Source organism: Pleurodeles waltl, chromosome 6 (assembly GCF_031143425.1).
Source record: "Pleurodeles waltl isolate 20211129_DDA chromosome 6, aPleWal1.hap1.20221129, whole genome shotgun sequence".
Classification (NCBI taxonomy): Eukaryota; Metazoa; Chordata; class Amphibia; order Caudata; family Salamandridae; genus Pleurodeles; species Pleurodeles waltl.
In genome coordinates this window covers 1,706,980,735-1,707,002,156 of record NC_090445.1, presented here as the reverse complement: position 1 = coordinate 1,707,002,156, position 21,422 = coordinate 1,706,980,735, and the positions used below count along the sequence as shown (strand labels likewise).

General features: G+C 47.0%; 1 protein-coding gene across 3 annotated transcripts in view; it reads right to left on the bottom strand.

Moving 5' to 3' along the window:
* KIFC1 (kinesin family member C1) overlaps positions 1-21,422 on the bottom strand; it is a 52,059-nt gene that overhangs the window by 12,682 nt on the left and 17,955 nt on the right. For all 3 annotated transcript variants that reach the window (XM_069241859.1, XM_069241860.1, XM_069241861.1), the window contains exons 2-12: positions 6,729-6,848; positions 6,371-6,482; positions 5,533-5,592; positions 5,404-5,448; positions 4,808-5,021; positions 3,429-3,606; positions 3,160-3,327; positions 2,494-2,616; positions 2,066-2,182; positions 1,296-1,469; positions 997-1,164 (exon numbers count right to left, since the gene is read on the bottom strand). In XM_069241859.1, coding sequence (XP_069097960.1) covers positions 997-1,164; positions 1,296-1,469; positions 2,066-2,182; positions 2,494-2,616; positions 3,160-3,327; positions 3,429-3,606; positions 4,808-5,021; positions 5,404-5,448; positions 5,533-5,592; positions 6,371-6,482; positions 6,729-6,848 — 1,479 coding nt within the window. The remainder of the gene's footprint in view (positions 1-996; positions 1,165-1,295; positions 1,470-2,065; positions 2,183-2,493; positions 2,617-3,159; positions 3,328-3,428; positions 3,607-4,807; positions 5,022-5,403; positions 5,449-5,532; positions 5,593-6,370; positions 6,483-6,728; positions 6,849-21,422) is intronic.

Sequence of the window (21,422 nt, the reverse complement as noted above, 5' to 3'; positions counted from 1 at the left end):
TAAAAGCTATTGCATTTACCAATGCCTATTGCTTTTTATGCTATTTTCTGATTGCTAATGTGTATATAATAGTGTGTTTACTTGCCTCCAAGTTGGGATCTTGCCTATACAGTATTTTAGCATTTGTGTAACTATAATAAAGTACCTTTGTAACACTGTGTGGTTCTTTCATGTGTGTAAGTGCTGTGTGACTACAGTGGTATTGAATAATCTTTGCAGGTCTCCTAGATAAGCCTTGGCTCATCATCCACAGCTATCTCTAGAGCCCTGGCTTCCTAGACACTGCCTACACCTCACTAACAAGGGATACCTGGTATAAGGTGATAACACCATAAGTGCTCCACATGCACCAGGCCAGCTTCCTATGGCGTTCACCTACCAACAGCTAAAAATGCAACTAGCCTGGAGCGAGATGGAGGCTTCACAGCAGGGATGTATGGTTGAACATGAACGCAGCTCACTAGGACAGATGCGGCACTGGCTTATATAAAAATACATTTCACATTTATCTTACTGGAGGGATCCCCAGCTTGACATGAGGAACATTCCAATAGTATGTGCTCCCAGACAGCAGGCACTCAATGAGATTCTTGCCATTCATTATTTTGAGCATCATTCCAGGATAGACAATTATGCTTACAACCTTTTTTTTTCCTAAATGCTTGCTATATGACAGGTGCGGTTTAAATCACATCCCTCGTCGTTGATTCATATAAGTTTTGAAATTCCTAGTGACAATTAAAAAACGGGAAAAAAATAAAAAAAATAAAAAAAATGAAAAAGGTACTGCTTCCCTCATCAGACAGACCCTTGATGGCCAACTGCACTCTCCCCTAGTCTCTCACAAAGGACCAAATACCAAAACGTCTATGCAATACTAGGATCCTAACACTATATTATATTTCCTCATAGGCTGAGGCCCCCTCAGCTTTGGGGACCTGCACCCATGAGCAAGTACTGACAATTAAAGAAGCTTGCAGCACACAGAACTGTTACCTCCTCTTCAGATGAGACGCTGACGTACTGAAGGTTCGTAACATGTAGCTCATCACTGTTTGGGCTCACACGCTTTATGTCATACTCTAGGTTCTTCTCTGGCTTGCTCACAAGTAGGTCTCGTATGGTCTCATTATATATCTCCAGGAAGTTTGCTGTGAAAGTGTACTGCAAAGGAGAGCAGGCAAAGTCAGAAAGAATAATTTTAAGGCAGAACAAAAAGAAAAACAAAGAAAAAATTATGCCAAACTGACATAGCTAACAGGCCCCAAATATTGCTTGAGGAGAGCTATACGTACATTCCAGCCCTTTAATTTCAGCTCTTCCGCACTCTGGAATATCTGTCTAACAGCTCGAGGGATCATCCCCATGGTTTCATAGTTCACATCTTCAGGCCCCTCCATAGTGTAAGTTTTCCCACTGCCAGTTTGTCCGTAAGCAAATATGCACACATGGTATCCATCGAGTGCAGACTACATTGAGGAAAGAAAGAAAAGTAAAAGAAGGTCGCTTACACCACAATAAATAAGCGGAAAACCACGACTTTGTCAAAGTATTCATTGAGTCAGTCTATGCCGCTGCCAGGCCAGTACCGGGCCAGATCTAGTGCAGCCGTCAGCAGCCTTTTGCACATGCAGCCAAATATATTTAGTGGGCATCAGAGCAGGTGTCTCCATCAGCAGAGGGGCAATAGTTAGGTTACAGACTTTTGAACATGGGCAATATGGCTTTGTACCATAACGTACATTTGTAATGTGCATGTTCACCACCTGGGGCATCTTGTTAGTGACATTTGATACCCAGCTCAAATCGTACTCCTCGATCTTGCGAGTACTGAAGACTGAGTGGCCATGCAAAGGTTCAAATCTATGGCCATAAATGTAAGGCTCAGATTCCTCAAGTGGATATATTAGACCAGTTAGAAACCCCCATGGCACCTGTGGAGTCCGAGTTATACTCCTGCCCTCTACTTTCGAATGACTTCAAACATCGACAAGCATGCCTCTTTCTGATGCGCCCTATCACCAGATAACTAGTGCTTCTCAGGAAGGGACCCCAGCACACATACCTGGACGAGGAGAGAAATCTCATGAAAAACTTCATCCTGACAGGAGACGGGCGAGAAGACTCGATCGAAGGAGAAGTCATACTTGTGTGCCTCTTTTTTCTCACGACCTGTATGAGACTTAAGAGAAACAAGCAGGAAATCAAAACATCTTCATTGCTCTCCGACTCACATAAAGCAAACCTGCCCCTCAACCCTCCTGCCACGCGCCTCTATTTTTAGAGCGGGCACCAGATGTTATGCTGCACCCTCCCCGATCACCACACCTACTACCCCTGGACACTCAACTACCAGCACTGTCCAAGTCTATACTACTCCTGGTACGTGTCCACCCCTATAGCTTACCAGTATACCGCTTCTCAGCCATTCCAAAGCCTGTCCCTCACTTCAGTATCAGCCACCAACCACATGTGTAGCACCACACCCCTTACCTCTTCTGTTTTGCACAAGATAACAGTGCGGTCATCTTGCTGTGGAAACTGTATGTGTTCCATTTTATAGTTGCTCTCAGACTTCAGCAGGGGACGGACTCTGCAGAATACGCGAATGTTACCCTGTGGAGTAAGGGGTAAATGTCAATGGTCAGACCAACCACATGACCCAAATCCATTGATGTAATTTCCTTTTCAATCTTGTTATGGGCTGTGCACCACTGTCAGTCCAATCCCCTCTATTACTTCTCTGTAGCAGTTTAAAGAGGCTAAGCTACCCTCATTCAGAAATAATGCTTGCGAAGATAAAAGTGTGATGGCATTTAAGTTTCAATTTTTCCTGCCTAAAAAGACAAGAATCAATCTAGTCAGAATATGATGGGTTGGGCAAGGTCATTGCTTTGGTGGTGACCCTACAACCGCATTGGCTTACACTGCTTTATGCACTGCAATGCTACACCAAAGTCATAATGTGCACTATATAAACAAGTAATATCAGATAATATTCATCTTAAGATCTAGATAAGGATTTCATTGAAGTGTGCTGTCAGGTCAGTCTCTTTCTTAGATCAAAAGCAGCTGTACAGTTTTCCTCAAATGGGTCATTCCCACCTGATGCTTTGACCTCAGCCATCCCTGCACTCCCCAGCCACAGGCTGCCTTTACCTTCAATTCTTGGATGACGTTATGAAGTCGTCTACGCTCCATCTCCAAACCATGCAAGCGCTCATCCTTGCTGGTCCCCTCCTCCTTCAGCAAGGCAACCTCTGCCTGAAGGCTCTGCACCAATTCGCGCTTGATGTAAAGTTCACCCTCTGTGACCTTTAGGTTTACCTGACCAGGGACAGAAATAGGTGAAAGACTAGATACAGCTGGGAGTGAGGGTGAGGGTGAATAACATGGACAGATTAGGGGTGATGTCTGCGTACACATACCTCCCTAGAGTGCAAAAGCTCTGAGAGATTCTTCCTGTCCCCTTGAAGCTCTGAAATTGTGCACAACTGAGTAGACAGCTGGCACTCCTGAGTGCTCACAACCGTCCTTAGTGCTGCTGCCTCCTGCAACGCCTGTGTGAGCTTTTGCTGCATCGAAAGGATCTCTGCGCCAACGGAGCTGCAAGTATACAAAACATAAGCATGAGCTGGAGAGTTCAAGGGTAAAACTAAGGGTACATGCTTACTGCTTAGGGAGGAGCACACACCAGTGAGGAAAGTAAAGCCCCAACTATTACCTTAAAAAGTCAATGTGTAGTGCTCCACCCAAAAGGAAATGACCCAGTGTTTCACTGGACTGCACTGTGTGCTACTTTCCAGCATCCCAGCCATGCCCTTATTTCCGCCTTGGCCATCCATTGTGAATAAGGCCATTCCAACAATTATTTCCCTACAACCTAGGAACTAATGCAAGGATGGGAACTAATCACCTGCAGAAATCTCAACATGCTGAGTTACTCCCTCCCTTCCAACGGCAGCCCTTAAATATCAAACACCACATTCCTTTCCTTCGCTGCTTTCACAACAATCTTATTAGCCTCTGCTTATCTTTTTTGCATTAGGTCTGCAACAAAAAAAGTTTTACAAAATTGTAAACAATGGGAAATGGATCATTCATTATTAAACTATTATAGTGAAAGGCGGAATTGGGCCTGGCCTTGATTTTCCAATTATTAAGTTAGATGTACCACAAGGTCTTATATTTCTGCATATGTAAAGTATGCGGTCACAGTCAACGCATTGCATAATGGCTTAAACTGGGCATTCTGGCTTCCTTGGAAATCCGTCTGTGGTTTTGATGTGAGAATACATAAATCTAGAACAAATCAACATCAGAACATACACAAGTACAATTCAAAATGGGAGGCTTGGCTGGGGGGGAAGGAGGCAACAAAGTATGGACAACTAAAGAAAGTGCATACAAAATTCTCCTTGATTGGTACCTTACACCAGTCAGATTAGGGGGGGTGCCTGGCACCTTGACAACCATGCACGAAGGGGTGCCAAGATGTGGGCACTATGAGCAGTACAGCCACCTTCAAACATACTGGATATTGATGCTGATTATTAACGACATAATGGCCATTACTCTCAACTTTTGACCCTCTGACTGTATTACTAGCCTACTGTGCAGCAGACAGTTCTTATTGGCACCAGAAGATGCAGTCCAATGCTCTAGTTGTGCTTTTACAGTTCCACTCTAGGCCTTAGACGTCTGCGTGCTTGTACTTGGAAAAAGTAGCATCTCTCAGCCCATTGTCCACGTTCTCAGAGACTAGAGGTCACAAACTGCAGGCACGCGATCATAGCTCAATTTATACCTGCACTTGGTAGTCAACTCCTTGTTTACTGCCTCCTGAAGGTTCAGCCGTTGCTGCGCCTGCTCAAGATTCTGGCTCAGGCGCGTCTTCTCCCCCACCATGACCTGCAGTTTACTCTTGTAGGTTGCCACTTGCTCTCGCATGTCATCAACTTTTCCCTTCATATCCCAGGCAGCACGCTGCTTCTTCGCTCCGCCCACAGCAGGCTGGGGATCTGAGGTCAAGAAGAAAACCAATACAGCCAATTGGGGATAGGAGTCGAACAGGGCAATTGAGAGCAAAGCAATTAATTTTAGAGAACCAGAGAAACAATACAATGGACATAAACAATGATGTAGCTGGAGTCACAGAAACCGCCGAGAAGGCAATGCCAAGGCCTCAAGAGGGAATATGGAACATGATGAAGGGAATCAAACTCAAATTAAGGTAAAGACTAAGAGCTGGACATCAGCATGCCCCAGAGAGCAATTTAGCAGTAGACTGCAGACAAAAGGAGGGCTCAAATATAAAACTCAAGCAATTTCAGGAATATGAAAAAAGAAAAAAAAGAAGAGGGGTCCATCACACCACACGGCTTTGCCCTAATAACCACTCACCTGTCTGTAGAACAGATGTATTCTGTAAGGGCTTCCGACCGGCAGCTACCAAACAAAAGGAACAAAATGAGCACATATTCACTGAAAATAACACCAACCATTCCCGGCCGAGAAATAAGTGTACTGTACCTGGAGCTGCTGATGCAGAGCTCTTGGAACCGTTTCTCACTGGAGCAAGAGATGGTCTTCCTGTAGGGGGGAAAGTGGTGTGTTTAGAAGAGACACCTTACATTTATTATAGAAACCTTCTCCCTCCACACCTGAACTGGTAAAAAACGCCTAAGAGCATCAGCTAGACTTCTGTAGAAAATACACTATAAAAGCTGGAGGTCCCACAACTGGTGCTAGCTCAACAAAATAGATAAAAGTGCTATGGTTTGTAGTAAAAAATTAAAATTAAAAAAAACACACAGAATTAAGGAATAGGAAGATAGTGTGTAAACCTACAGAAGAGTAGAATACACAAAACGTTGAAAAACGCAGCATAGTTAAGGATCTGGGTGCAAAGAGCTGTTTGGTTTGAATTTGGGTTAGGATTAGGTATTGTGCAGTAGACGACATAACGCATACTTGTTGAGCCTAGGAAGGAAAACAGAGCTTTCCATAAAATCAAGCAGTGGCAGCATAGGTTTAATAAGCCATGCTGAGGACCTCCCCCACAAATAGATAGGCCTGTGGTTTATGTGTTGAGGTCTAGGCTTACTCAAAAACTGAAACAAATCAAAACTCAGTAACGAGAAGGCAAGTTTAAGCACATTTATTACAGCACTAGCACCACAACGCTATCCTCTCCAAATCCAACGTACAAGGATAGAAACATATCACAAGTGCAGAAACACTGAAGAATGGTATAGTGTTAAATGATGTGGAGGTTGAGGAATTAGTTTCTCACATAATGCCACTAAGAAAGTGATGCCTTAATCCGGTTTCTAGCCCGTGGGCTGGTTTCGGATGACACTTTACTCACCAGTTGCGTAGTTTCGTGGCAAAGCAGCCACTGGCTTGGGCCGTGTGCAGGCAATGCTAGCTGCAACCCTTTGCTGTGTCACCTGCTCTGGTGAGGACAAGCGCAACCGTTTCTAAGGAAGAGAAAAAAATATGATAAAATTAGAGTGACTGCCTCCCCTCTACCAACTCATAAGGCTTCTGTACCGCCAGCCTTTCCTCCTAGTCAATTCCTAAGGTGGAGGGTTGCCAGCTTCCCTTCTTTCCCATATCAACCAAGCTACCAACATGCACCTCAACTGTGAAATCTCACCTTCATTTCAATTGTAGAGGTGCCCCATTTGCCCGGTCCCCATCCTAACACTGCAGCCCCATCTCACCTTTTCCAGCAATGGCATGTTCTCGTTGCTGCGCAAGCGCTTGGCCTTCAGTGTGCTGGGCACAGGCAGGCGGGAGACAGACTTCATGACTGCCAGTGGCTTGCTCTCATTCACATTCATCTGGGGAGAGGATCAAATTAAAGGAATACATCACACAATGGAGACAACCTCAACGTCAGAGTTCATGTAACTTATCATACAAATACCAACATTATCGGGGGCCACCAAAACAATTAGCCTACTACAGCCTAAAGATAGATGGTAAACTACACTCCTCTGCTAGGAAAACCAGTGCAATTCCGAGGGAGCCATTTTCTTTCAATCTCAGACTAACTGGTGTGCACAGGGACAGGGAACACCACCGTGCAGGTTAGCTCCTAAGGCTGCTTGTGGAAGTCGGTTTGGCTTTCTCTACTATCTTTTCTCAAGTCAAGCAGCACCTCTGCAACGGGGTAGTGGAGACATGAGCAGCACCAAGGCTTGGCTTGACCTGTGGGGTGGTGCTTACTGTAGGTAAGAAAGGGAAGGACAGGGTCATTTATGTGCCACAGCTCAGAGACCCTGTAAAAGTACTTAGCAGAAGATTTCACAGTATGTGATCAGGGCCCAGAAGGCAGGAGGTATCTAAGCTTGCAGGTTCTATGTCTTGTGTTAGAAGTGCTGCGTTAAAGTCCTCAAGATGTTTAATAATGGTGCAATGTGTATTCTGTGAGGGAATGTCACCACATAAGCTCTTTACCTCCACCTGTTGCTAATAAATTGTTTTGCATGGCATTTCCCATCCCCAGCACCTCCCTTCCCCATCCTACCAAAGCACAAACTTTCTTATACAGTTCTTATATAGTTTTTTTATTTTTTATTTCCCCACCTAGTGGCTTTGCAGTAGCTGACACCACCTTTAAGATTTGGTATTAGTTGTGTCTTGATTCTAAGTTATAACCTTCCTCATTCCTGCCACCCTAGAATCAAAACACAGGTCACCCAAAACATCCAGATGCCTGCCACTGTCCCATGCCTGTTTGCACCAGACTGCTTTGGTCACAGACATTTGGCTTCCAAAGAAAATGAGCAGCAGGCAGCTAATGCTTACCTCTTATTTAATTTGTTTAGTGTTCAAGCAAAGGGAAGCAATCAAAATACCAACATCGCAAGTCACTTTTGATTATGTTCCAGGTCAGTAGACTGTTAGCGACATAATTTCTTAGACCTAGGTATCCTGGACCACAAAAGTGGTATTAGATATCTGTAGCCATCAATACAATGGGTCCGTGTAGTTTCTCCTTCCCATGCCCCTTAGAGCCCAGAGTAGTTCCTCAGTGCCTCCCTTTGCTATCATGACCGCAGGGTAGCAAAGGGAGGGCTTAGCTCTAGTCGGATCTACATTCCTTAGGGAGGCATAACATTATGTTTGGTGGCATCAGAGGGTTCATGGTGCAGAGAGTTCATTAACTATCCAGGACCAGTAGGCTTGGAAGAACCTGTGCCCTTAGATAGTGGCATAAAGGTACCTTTTCCTAGTATTTGATCTTGAAGAGTCTGCACCCCTGATACAAGCTCCTTTGTAGGTTCGTGAGTTACACAAACCTTTGTTCCAATGAGGCTCTAATGCAGTGAAGACAGTTAAATGTACTACTGAAGGTTTTATATATTCCCAAGTGTCCCGGTCAGCTTTTCTGACAAACCTCTGTATTCTAAGTTAGTATACTCTAGTAGCCTGGGCCAGTCTAAAGTGCATGTCAGAATTTGACTGGGTTTTGGTTGTACTCCTGGATTTTGGAGGGGGTGGGAGGGAGGAGGGCGAAGTCATACTCCACTTATAACTGTGCACGTCTTGTTGTCACCCTGCACTGTTAAGTTCCCTAGCTTACAAATGCTAAAAAAGTCTGATCCCCCTACATCTCTTAGACAACTTGCATCATTCTATAGGATGGGTACTCATAGGATGTTTCCATAGTGACTTTCCTTAGGTACCCAAAGAGTATTGTGGCTTTTCCCCAAACCTGAATTAGTCTGTCACAGCAGGTAATTTATGCACCCCCAACTATACAGATAAAATAGTATGTATTTACCCCCCCACCCCCACCCCAACCAGCCTGTCTAGGGACAGAGTGATCTGCACCAAAGGCATGCATTCACTCATTAACCACCATGAGGTGGGAGGCCCAGGGCTATTGCCCTATGTTGGGGAGTGCAATATCATTACTACAGACCAATTAACATAACATTACCAGTGCAGCCACACCACAGCAGGGAGCACAGTTCAGCCTTAACACTCCAGAAGGCATCTAGATCTCCTTACAGGGTTTTCACTAGAATATATAATAACTTAGGCATGAGTATTATTCTGAAGATGGTGCCTGGTCATATTATCAATTTTATCAGTGTACACGGTCTTGGCATCTATCCGAAAGCTGGACAGCACCACTCCAACATGTCACATGGACCAATCATAACACAGGACCTTAACCCAAAAAGGCCATGACCCCAGAAGTCAATTCCTCTTTCTTTGTTGCTCCACAGCCAGATAAGTACAGCATTGCTACTCTGCGCTTTTATTTGAGTATTGAACTGGGTATACTTGCACTAACGTAGCGTTCTGCTTGCTTTACTGTTTTTTTTTTTCTCGTTATGCGCTGAATTTCAACTTTGGCCTCCTGGCTGTCTTATTGTCTGGTGGAGCGGACTATGCGGCCTCCGCATAGTCCTAGTTCTATTTCTACTACTCACGTCGCGTGTACGAGCCAGCGTTTTCCACAAATTTCTTGGAGAAGCCGGCTCATTTCACACGATGCTACAGCGATTTAGTGCCCCTCGTGTTTTGGACCTTTGTGCTCTCTTGACTCCTTACTGCTAGAGGGTAGGGTTGCATTAATTGAATAGGCACTGCCTAAAGTGCACATTCCAGGATGCTCCCTCCACATTCTATAGACATCTCAAAAAATAGCCTGGCAAGGGTTCTTGCACTCCCCCTTTGATCTCTCCTGCACCATCACCTCTGAATACTAAAAGAACGAGTTACTTACCTTCGGTAAGGCCTTTTCTGGTGGATACATTAGCTACCTGTGGATTCCTCACCTAATTAATTCTCCCATGGCGCCAGCATTCAACGGAAATCTTCTTCCTGCCCCTGCGACTGCGAGAGGAGGTCTGCCCTGAAAGGGAGACGGAGCGGAGGGCACATTGAGAGTTGGAGAAGGTCGGAGTACCATACCCTCCTTGGCCAATCCGGAGCTATTAGGATGACTAGAGCCCGGTCCTGGCAAATCTTCCTCAATACTCGAGGAATCAAGGGTATGGGAGGAAACGCGTAAAGCAACTGGCCGCACCAGGTTATTTGAAACGCGTCCCCCAACGCTCCCTGCATCGGATACTGGAGGCTGCAGAATAACGGACAATGCGCGTTCTCTCGAGTGGCAAACAGATCTACCCGAGGAAACCCCCACCTCTGGAAGATTAAACGGACTTGATCTGGATGGAGACGCCACTCGTGGTCTGCCGAGAATTGGCGACTGAGACTGTCCGCACGCACGTTCAAGACTCCGGCCAGATGGTTTGCTATCAAGCAAATCTGATGGTCCTTTGCCCAGGACCATAGTCGAAGAGCTTCTCTGCAGAGAAGGTACGACCCCACTCCTCCCTGCTTGTTTATGTACCACATCGTGGTAGAATTGTCCGTTAGGACCTGTACCGACTGACCACGAAGGGAAGGGAAGGGAAGGGAGGAAGGCCTTGAGAGCCAGACGTACAGCCCGTAACTCTAACAGATTGATGTGAAACATCTGTTCCTCTGGAGACCAAAGGCCTTTGATCTCCAGATCCCCCAGATGAGCTCCCCACCCTAGAGTGGAAGCATCCGTTATGACTGTGGCCACTGGGGCCGACTGCTGGAACGGCTTTCCTTGTGAAAGATTGTTGCTTGCAATCCACCACTTCAAATCCACAGCAGCATCTCTGGAGATCTTGACAGTACTCTCTAGATCCCCTTTGTGTTGAGACCACTGCCTTCGGAGGCACCACTGAAGAGCCCTCATGTGCCAGCGAGCATGCGTGACCAACAGAATGCAGGAGGCAAACAGACCGAGCAGACGAAGGACCTTGAGGACTGGAACTACCGCTCCATTTCGAAACATTCAGGATTTGGTTCCAATATCTTGAATCCGCTGAGGCGGAGGAAAGGCCCGACCCAATGTTGTATCCAGTACTGCCCCTATGAACAGGAGGCGCTGAGAGGGCTCTAGGTGAGATTTGGGCTCGTTCACCGAAAAACCCAGGTCGAACAACAACTGGGTTGTTGACTGCAGATGATGCGACACAAGCGCCGGGGACTTGGCTTTGATCAACCAGTCGTCCAAGTAAGGGAATACTGCTATCCCCTTCCTTCTGAGTTCTGCCGCAACCACCGACATCACCTTCGTGAAGACTCGAGGTGCTGAAGTAAGACCAAACGGAAGGACCGCAAACTGATAGTGCTGCGATCCCACCACAAACCGGAGATACTTCCTGTGTGACTTGAGTATCGGGATATGAAAGTAAGCATCCTGCAAGTCGACAGACACCATCCAGTCTTCCTTGTTCAACGCCAAAAGCACCTGTGCTAGGGTCAGCATCTTGAACTTTTCCTGCTTGAGGAACCAATTCAAGATCCTCAGGTCCAGGATTGGTCTCAAACGACCATCCTTCTTGGGAATCAGGAAATACCTTGAGTAACATCCTCGACCCCTTTCCTGCTCTGGGACCAACTCCACGGCGCCCTTTGAAAGGAGGGCTTGTACCTCCTGTTCTAGCAACAGGAGGTGTTCTTCTGAACAATAAGAAGGGCGGGAACTCCCGAAAGGGAAGGGTGTAGCCTTTTCCCACAATACTGAGAACCCAAGTGTCCGTTGTAACAGTCTTCCATTTGGTGAGAAAATGCTGTAATCTTCCCCCTACAGGAAAGGAGTGAGTGGGAAATGGTGGAAGCCTAAGGATGCTTCCCCTGCTGCACCCCGCCAGAGGATGAGGAAGAGGCAGAGTGCTGCTGAGAGGCTCCTCTGGTGCGGACCCTACCTCTCCCCCTAAAAGATCTATAGGGATGGGAAGAGGCAGGTTGCTGATATCTTCCCCGAAAGGAAGAGGAGGAAGAGCCACGCCCAAATCCACGAAACCTCCTGAAAAATCTGGAAGAGGCCGTGGAAGAAGGAGCTTGGAGCCCTAACGACTTAGCCGTGGCCCTGCTCTCCTTAAAACGTTCCAAGGCCGAATCAGCCTTGGCTCCAAACAGTTTGTCCCCATCAAACGGGAGATCCAACAATGTGGACTGTACATCCGCAGAAAAGCCCGAGTTACGGAGCCAGGCCTGCCTCCTTGCCACCACAGTTGTGCCCATTGCTCTGGCTACCGAGTCGGTCGTATCCAGTCCAGTCTGGATAATCTGGGTCGCAGCAGCCTGGGCATTTGAAACAACATCCAAAAGACCCTGGGGAAGCTCTGTAAATGATGAGGAAATGTCATCCATCAGAGCATGAATATACCTCGCCAGGATACAGGTTGCGTTGGTGGCCTTCAACGCCAGACTGCAGGACGAAAAAATCTTCTTGGACTGCGCCTCCAGTTTCTTTGAATCTCTGTCCCCAGGCACCGTCGGGAAAGAACCAGGCGCTGACTTGGATGAACAGGATGCCTGCACCACCAAGCTCTCCGGCGTAGGGTGCCTAGACAGAAAACCAGGGTCAGTTGGAGCCGCCCGATACCTCCTGGCCACGGCTCTGTGAACTGCTGGGGAAGATGCCGGCCTCTTCCACACCTCTAACACCGGATCCAGCAGAGCGTCATTAAATGGCAAAAGAGGCTCCGCCGCAGCTGAGGCCGGATGTAGCACCTCTGTTAGAAGGTTTTGTTTAGCCTCCACCACCGGCAAAGGCAGGTCCAAAAAACTAGCTGCCTTCCGTACCACTGCGTGAAAGGAAGCAGCCTCCTCAGTATATTCTCCCGGGGACGAAAGATCCCACTCAGGGGAAGTGTCCAGCCCACTGGCCGACTCCAGACCACGCAGCCCATCACCCGAGTCCTCTAGCTCTCCTTTCTCCAGGGCTCGTTGGTACTCCTGCTCCTCTAATACACGGAGAGCACGTCTCCTCGAATGAAGCCGTTGTTCAATACGCGGAGTCGACAATGCCTCCGCCGAAGTCGAAGATCGGCGCCGATCTTCAGAAGCCACCGACGCCGCGTCCGGCGCCACAGGTAACTTCGGCGCCGACGAAAGAGCAGTCGAAGCAGATGGACCCACTGGAGTCACAGGCCGAAATCCCGACGTCGACGGGATGGAAATCCCCGGGGCCAATCCCTCTGAAGCCACCGGAGCGGCCACCGGCGCCGACACCGGCGCCGAGCCCACGTCCCCAAAAGGGAGAAAGGGCATAAAGGGTGCCGGCCGAAGAGGCGCAGGATCACCCAATGAAAAGGCCAAAGGCCCAGCCGGAGCACACCCTGGAGCCATCTGTTGGAAGATGGCATACATCGCATTCAAGAATGCGGAACTATCGGCTCCAGGGGTGGGAAAAGCCGGATACTGGGGTGCCTGTCTCGGAGGCGACCCCGGCCTCGACGTCTGCGACGCCGGAGATAACACCTGAGGCTCCAATACCTCAATCACCGACGCCTGTCCAGGTGAAGTCGGAGACGCCGGAGAGGGCAACGGCGTCGAAGGATGCGGCGTAACCGTGGGACTGATCTCCCATGTCCTTCGGCGCCGATCCGAAGACCTGGAACGAGTCTCCTTTGAATGACGCCGAGATTCTCTACGGCGCCGAGAGTCTCGATGACGCCGATGTCTTGGCGAAGAAGACTTCTTGTGATGCTCCTTTTTCGATTTCGCCATAAACAGCTTCGCCTCACGTTCCTTGAGGGCCTTTGGATTCATGTGCTGGCATGAATCACAAGTCGAGACGTCGTGGTCGGAGCTGAAACACCAAAGGCAGTCGGAATGAGGATCCGTCACTGACATCTTGCCTCCACACTCACGACAAGGCTTGAATCCAGACTTTCTCTGCGACATTATTACCACAGCGAAAGACTACGCAGCAAAAATACACTGTAACCACAAAAGTAACAGTTGCTCCCTCGAAGATAACTGTTTCGAATGCACGGAAAAAAGGGAACTGACGTCGGCACGTCGTCGAGGACCTCTTATTGCCTGTATGACGTCAGACGGCGTCGCGTGGGCTAGAGTGACGTCCTCGTCGACGTGCAGAGACTAGGAAGAAGATTTCCGTCGAATGCTGGCGCCATGGGAGAATTCATTAGGTGAGGAATCCACAGGTAGTTGTATCCATCAGAAACATATTTTTTTAAAGAAGCAGGAGAATGGCTCAATGGTGTAGGGATGTCAGGATACTATCCTGAAGATAATTCTAATCAGCTTGAAATGAATCTGGTCGAGGCCCTCGATTGCGGAGTTCAACCTTCGTCAAGGAGGCCCTTGTGAGGGCACCAGGACCTTTTTCTGGTCAGTTGCTTGATTACGCTCGTACTCAAGGTTGGATGCCGGAGAACCCGGCACCTGGTGAAGGTTCTCAGCCTAAGGACACGGGAAAATGCTAAGGCTACGTCCCCTGATGCCCAGGCTGATGCCTTGGATAGACTTCGCCGCAAAAGAGTCAGCAAACATAATTATAATAGTAAAAAAGATGTTGGTTTTTCACCATCCTCTTCCGATACGGACTCCTCCTCAGATTCAGACAACACAGATATTCCCGGTCCCAGCAAAAGGCCTTAGAAACCTGTCTCGTCTCCTAAAGTTCTTGATTTTTACCCCACTGAGATTGTTCATCCCAGGGTGTCCAATTGGGTACCCCCTCCAGAAGTAGCTAAGTATGTACAACTTCACATACGCAGAGAGTTTTGAGAAGGAGGTCAAGCCCGCCTTCAGGCAGAATGACCCAGGCCAGACTTAGAGGGTAAAATTGCTGACACCCCAGAAGTGGATCCCACTATGGTGATGTTCATAAAGAAATTCGCTAAAGACCCGAAGAAGGACTTAGACAGGGCGTTGGCATAACTGCCAGGACAAGCTTTTGGACATGTCAAGCTCCCTAACCAAAATTTTAGAATTGGCTTTTCACTCCAAGAGTCAGGAGCAGCAGTGGACACAGATATATTGATTGGCTGGGCACAGAGAGCCATCTGCCAATACGAACTGTGCTATTTCTACTGAACGCAGACGGACGTTCTTGATGCTTATTGACCCCAAACTAAACTATTTAGCAACTTCGGAAGCAGGCTTTGCGACAGATGGGATGCTCTTTGGAGCACCATTCGTCAAGGAATAGTCTAAATTCTGTTCTACCTACTCCTCCCTCGACAAGGCAAAGGTTTTCAAACTTGCCCTTTTTCTCAGGGCCGGTCGTTATGGAGGGCGTATGCCCAGCCGAGGATCATATGCGAGCCCTCAAGCCTACTACCCCAGAGATAGAGGAGGTTGGTACGGAGAATCAGCGGATACCACCTTTTACCCCACCCGCTCCTGTGGAGGACATTCCAGATTACGCAGAGGTCCCAGACGGGGACAACAAGGAGCGATCCAAGACGCTGGATATTCCGGTAAGAGTCATACATTCTTCTCAGGTGATTTTGGGGGGGGGGGGGGGGGGGGGAGCAGAGTGGGTTCATACCTACACAATTGGAAACTGATTTTGGGGGACCCTTGGGTTCTTCAGACAGTGACAGGCTTGAGGCTAGAGTTTTTCAGTGCCCCGAAACAAGGACAGGCTCCTGCCCTCATGTATTTTTCCCTAGCAGATCAGTCTATTATAGATCTAGAGGTTCAGGCCCTTCTCAACAAAAAGGAGCAGTGGGTTTTAACTCACCTCACCCTTTCGGCTTCATCTGTCCTATTTTCTTGGTGGACAAAAAGGGTGGAGGTCATCGTCTAGTATTAAACCTCAAAGAGTTCAATCACTGGATATTACACAGACACTTCAAAATGGAAGGACTACACATGCTGAAGGACATTTTGTTAGAGGGCAACTGGATGTTCCGTCTGGATCTAAAAGACGCCTACATCTCAGTTCCTTTTCCTCACAGGAGATACCTCCAATTTCTGTGGAGAGGCCAGTGTCTAGAGTTCAAGGCTATCCTTTTCGGCCTATCGTCAGCTCCTTGGTGCTTCACCAAACTGGTGGAGTCCCTTCGAGCAAAAGGGGTTTGTTTGATAATTTATCTGGACGACATCCTGCTGATGGCAAAGGATGCTCAGACTCTCCAGAGTCATTTATCGTGGACTGTTCAACTTTTACAGGATCTGGGATTAATTATCAATGTGCAGAAGTCATTGTTGAATCCTTCCCAGGTAATAGACTTTCTGGGGTTCCAGATAGATTCAGCCCAATCCCAGCTGATTCTCCCTTCCCAAAAGATTTGCAACATCAAGAGGGAGTCGAGGTCTGCTTTGGCCAACCAGACTTATTGAGAGCGATTACCAGGTTAGTAGGACTTCTGTCCTCTTCAATTCAGGCCATCTTCCCAGCCCCTCTTCCCTATCGTGCTCTCCAGAGATTAAAAATTCAGCACCTTCCGCATAAATTGTTTGGAGCTCCAAGCGGGCTCATTTGCCATAGAGTCCTTCCTCTCGGAAGTCAGATTGTTGTATTTTATTGAGGATGGACAATATCTCAGCAGTGAGAAATGTCAAACTGGAGGGGTGGGGGGGGGGGGGAATGGCAGCAAAAGGTGGAAGTGGATCCTTGCGACATAGATCTCTTTGCATCCCATCTCAATTTCCAGATTCCAACTTTTTTCAGTTGATGCCTGGATCCATCGGCTCTGGCGACAGATGCCTTTCTTCATGATTGAAGTCAGTTTCGGGAATATGCCTTTCCGCCATTCATGGTGATTCCCAGGGTTCTGTCACAGGAGCACAATCTCTGCCTTTCATAGTCGAACCCAACACCTCTCTGAGAGCTCAGCCCTGGTTCCTGGCAGCTCTTTTGTTAGCTTGTGCTCCTCCGCTTCTCATTCCGCCTCGTTAGAATCTTCTGACGAGTCCAGAGGGCCTTCAACATCCCTTGGTCCTGTCGCGAAAACTGTGGTTGATAGTTTGGACGGTTTCAGGTCAAGATGGAATTCCCCAGGCATTTCGCAACAGGCTGCAGAATTAATCAAACAGGCCTGGGCAGCAGGCACTCATAAGCGGTATGCCTCAGCTTGGCGGATATGGCATAGTTGGTGTGACAGACGGAGTATCGATCCCGTGGGGTCGAATGTTGATATGACTGAATTTTCTTTGCATAACTCGTGGGTTCTGGCCTAGTCTACTGTTCAGTCAATAATTTCAGGTCAGCCATTTCAGCTGGTCATGCACAGATTGAAGATAAGCCGGTTAGAGAACATCCCCTAGTTTGCAAAATAATGAAAGGGATTTGCATGCCATCTCCTTCTCAACCCAGATATTCTTCTCTTTGGGACATGGATATAGTTTTGAGGTTCTTAGACAAATGGCCTTCTAATCATATCTTTCCAGAAAGCAAATTTCAGCAAAGTTAACTATGTTACTTCGTCTCATTTCTTGTAAAAGTGTGTCGGACGTGAAGGCTTTAGATTTGGCAGGGAGAGTCTTCTCTCCAGAGGGAGTTACGTTTAACATCACTAGAAGAACGAAAACCAATTGCAGGTTGATAGCATATCCCTTGTTTCCTAAAAACCCACAGTTGTGTGTGGATCAATGTTTGAAGGATTATGAAACCGCTACAGTTGATATGAGACACGATTCTAGGGGTCAATTGCTAATATCATTGCAGAATCCACTTTTAGGAAATTCAATCACAAACCTGTAGTTGATGTAGCAACTGTGGTCATAGGGAAGCTTTAAACAAGCACAATCGGAGCCTCCGGTCCAGACATAAAATAAAAACTTCTCTAGCTTACGTGTCAAGAATTTTCAATTCTATTATGGAGAAGCAGTCGAGGATTATCCCCTCCCTTGATATTTTTAATTCATGAAAGTTCTGTGATTAATTATGTTGAATATTTTGGGTTTTACCCACCCTGGATTATGGATTCTATGCAGATGTTTCATATTTGAGTATCTGTTATTTTGTTGAAAATAGTACCTTCAATTTTTTGCTGTCTTTAGGATCGGATCAGAAGACACCGTGACGGTTTGGTTCTATCGATTCCTGAGTTCCTGAAGAAGGCAGGTCTATGGATATCAGTTTCTCTGCTGAAGCCGCTGGTGTTCCATCATGTCCTGGCACCTGTTGAGCTCAGATTGTGGTGTTCTGGACTTCAGATTGGTTGATCATGAACTGTTAATCTGTAAGGAGTTTAATTTCTTCTGAGTTCCGGTTCATATCTGAATATGACAATGAAAGAGGAAGTGACTTTTGGGGATATGGCTTTTATGGGTCAAGGTCCTGTGTTATGATTGGGCCATGTGACAATCTTATTGAGCATCATGGGTATTGATATTTTTGTTTTGCTGTTTTATTGGCTGCTGTTTGGAACAGCAAAAGAAAGCATTATCCTCGCCTCCGTGTCCTTAATAGTATGGAAAATTCTGGACGCGTAAGCTAGAAAAAAAAATATTTTCCATGCTCACGTTATACAATGTGCTCCTCTTTTTAATTCTGCTTATTTTTGTGTTCTTTCCAACCACGTGCTTAGGCTGATAAGAATGTACTGGGACGGCAGGGAACGGTTTTGTATTGAAAGGGCCCCTTGGGATTTTGGTCAAGTCTCAATGTGTTCTTTTCAAAGCTGGCCTATAGTAATCAGCATTTTTTTAAAATAATAAACTTCTGAAGTGAGAGGGAGTTTCTAAGAATTTTCCTCTCTTCTTTGTTCAAAGTATAAGAGGCCGAGACCAGATGGACCGGGTTGTGAGTGATTCAGATCACAGACAAGCTCAGGACGCTGAGGTGTGTCATCCTTCCCATCAGGATAATTGATCTTTCTTTCTCTCTCTCTCTCTATGATTGATTGTGGGATCTGGCGATTTGATGTTGATAGGATGGAGATGAAGCAGGTGGGCCTGTGCCTCATGGTGATGCATACTTTTTTTAATTCTTGTTATCTGCTTTTGTAGGAAGTTGGCTGTGTAAATACTATTTCAAAGTAAGAAATAGTGTGCACAGAGTCCAAGGGTTCCCCTTAGAGGTAAGATAGTGGCAAAGAACGAGTTACTTACCTTCGGTAACGACTTTTCTGGTGGATACATTAGCTACCTGTGGATTCCTCACCTAATGAATACTCCCATGGCGCCAGCATTCGACGGAAATCTTCTTACTAGTCTCTGCACGTCGACGAGGACGTCACTCTAGCCCACGCGACGCCGTCTGACGTCATACAGGCAATAAGAGGTCCCCGACGACGTGTGGACGTCAGTACCAATCATTTTTTACGTGCATGAGAACAACCAGGTAATGCAATGAAAGAGCAAGGCAACATCCCATTACATTGTAAAAATACACAACATTGCATGAATAACTGTAAATCTTTTATATATATATATATATATATATATATATATATATATATATATATAAAACTCTCTCTTTTTAAAATATATATATCTACACATCAAGTATATACACAAAGGTGTATACCTATATACATATAATATATACAACATCTATTGCACCCTCAAAGACCAAGAGGAGCGTACTCAAGGATTACTTGGTAAGACCAGAAAGGCAACGGGGAGGCGGGTGGGACCGTGAGGAATCCACAGGTAGCTAATGTATCCACCAGAAAAGTCGTTACCGAAGGTAAGTAACTCGTTCTTCTGATGGATACAACTACCTGTGGATTCCTCACCTAATGAATAGAGTCCCAAAGCAGTACCACGCCCGGCGGTGGGTGCCTAAATGGTCAAACCAAGAAATCCTGCAGCACTGACCGTGCAAAATGGCCGTCCCTTCTAACCTCAGAATCCAAACAGAAATGTTTTGCAAAAGTGTGAAGGGACGACCAAGTTGCGGCCTTGCAGATGTCGACCACAGGAACACCTCTGGCCAAGGCCGAAGTGGCCGACTTAGCTCTGGTGGAATGAGCTCTAATGCCCTCAGGAGGATCCTTCTTTGCCAAAGAGTAACAGATTTTAATGCAAAGAACAACCCACCTGGATAGTGTTCTCTTGTGGACTGCCTTTCCTCTCCTCTTGCCCACGTATCCAATAAACAGCTGATCTTCCAGCCTGAAATCCTTTGTTCTATCAATAAAGAAGCTCAACGCTCTCTTTGGGTCCAGACGGTGCAGTCTTTCTTCCTCTTTGGAAGGATGAGGCGGAGGATAGAACGTGGACAAAGTAATTGCCTGAGCCAAATGGAAGGGTGAAACAACCTTCGGGAGGAAAGCAGCCTTGGTCCTCAACACCACCTTATCCCCATAAAAAGTTGTATAAGGGGGCTTTACTGATAAGGCCTGCAACTCACTCACTCTCCTTGCTGATGTTATAGCTATCAGGAAGACTGTTTTTAAAACCAAATACCTTAAGGGGCAAGAATGCATAGGTTCAAAAGGGGACCCCATAAGGAAAGTCAGGACCAAGGACAAATCCCATTGCGGCATAACGAATGGCTTTGGAGGATATTTATTTAGAAGGCCTTTCAAGAATCTGATAACAATAGGGGATTTAAATAAAGATGGTTGGTCTGGAAGACATATGAAGGCTGACAAGGCCGATAAATAACCCTTAATGGTAGCCACTGCACAACCTTTCTGCGCTAGAGACAGAGCAAAAGACAAAACGTCCGATAGATGAGCATGCAAAGGATCAATCTGCCTCTCTCCACACCACGCAACAAATTTAGACCATCTATTAGCGTAGATAGATTTAGTGGAGTGTCGGTTGGCAGCTAATATAACATCCACTACCTCAGGCGGGAGAGAGAAGGAACTCAGGTTGCCCCGTTCAATCTCCAGGCATGTAGGTGCAGACTCTGGAGGTTGGGGTGTAGAACCTGCCCCTGCGACTGCGAGAGGAGGTCTGCCCTGAAAGGGAGACGGAGCGGAGGGCACATTGAGAGTTGGAGAAGGTCGGAGTACCATACCCTCCTTGGCCAATCCGGAGCTATTAGGATGACTAGAGCCCGGTCCTGGCGAATCTTCCTCAATACTCGAGGAATCAAGGGTATGGGAGGAAACGCGTAAAGCAACTGGCCGCACCAGGTTATTTGAAACGCGTCCCCCAACGCTCCCTGCATCGGATACTGGAGGCTGCAGAATAACGGACAATGCGCGTTCTCTCGAGTGGCAAACAGATCTACCCGAGGAAACCCCCCACCTCTGGAAGATTAAACGGACTTGATCTGGATGGAGACGCCACTCGTGGTCTGCCGAGAATTGGCGACTGAGACTGTCCGCACGCACGTTCAAGACTCCGGCCAGATGGTTTGCTATCAAGCAAATCTGATGGTCCTTTGCCCAGGACCATAGTCGAAGAGCTTCTCTGCAGAGAAGGTACGACCCCACTCCTCCCTGCTTGTTTATGTACCACATCGTGGTAGTATTGTCCGTTAGGACCTGTACCGACTGACCACGAAGGGAAGGGAGGAAGGCCTTGAGAACCAGACGTACAGCCCGTAACTCTAACAGATTGATGTGAAACATCTGTTCCTCTGGAGACCAAAGGCCTTTGATCTCCAGATCCCCCAGATGAGCTCCCCACCCTAGAGTGGAAGCATCCGTTATGACTGTGGCCACTGGTGGCGACTGCTGGAA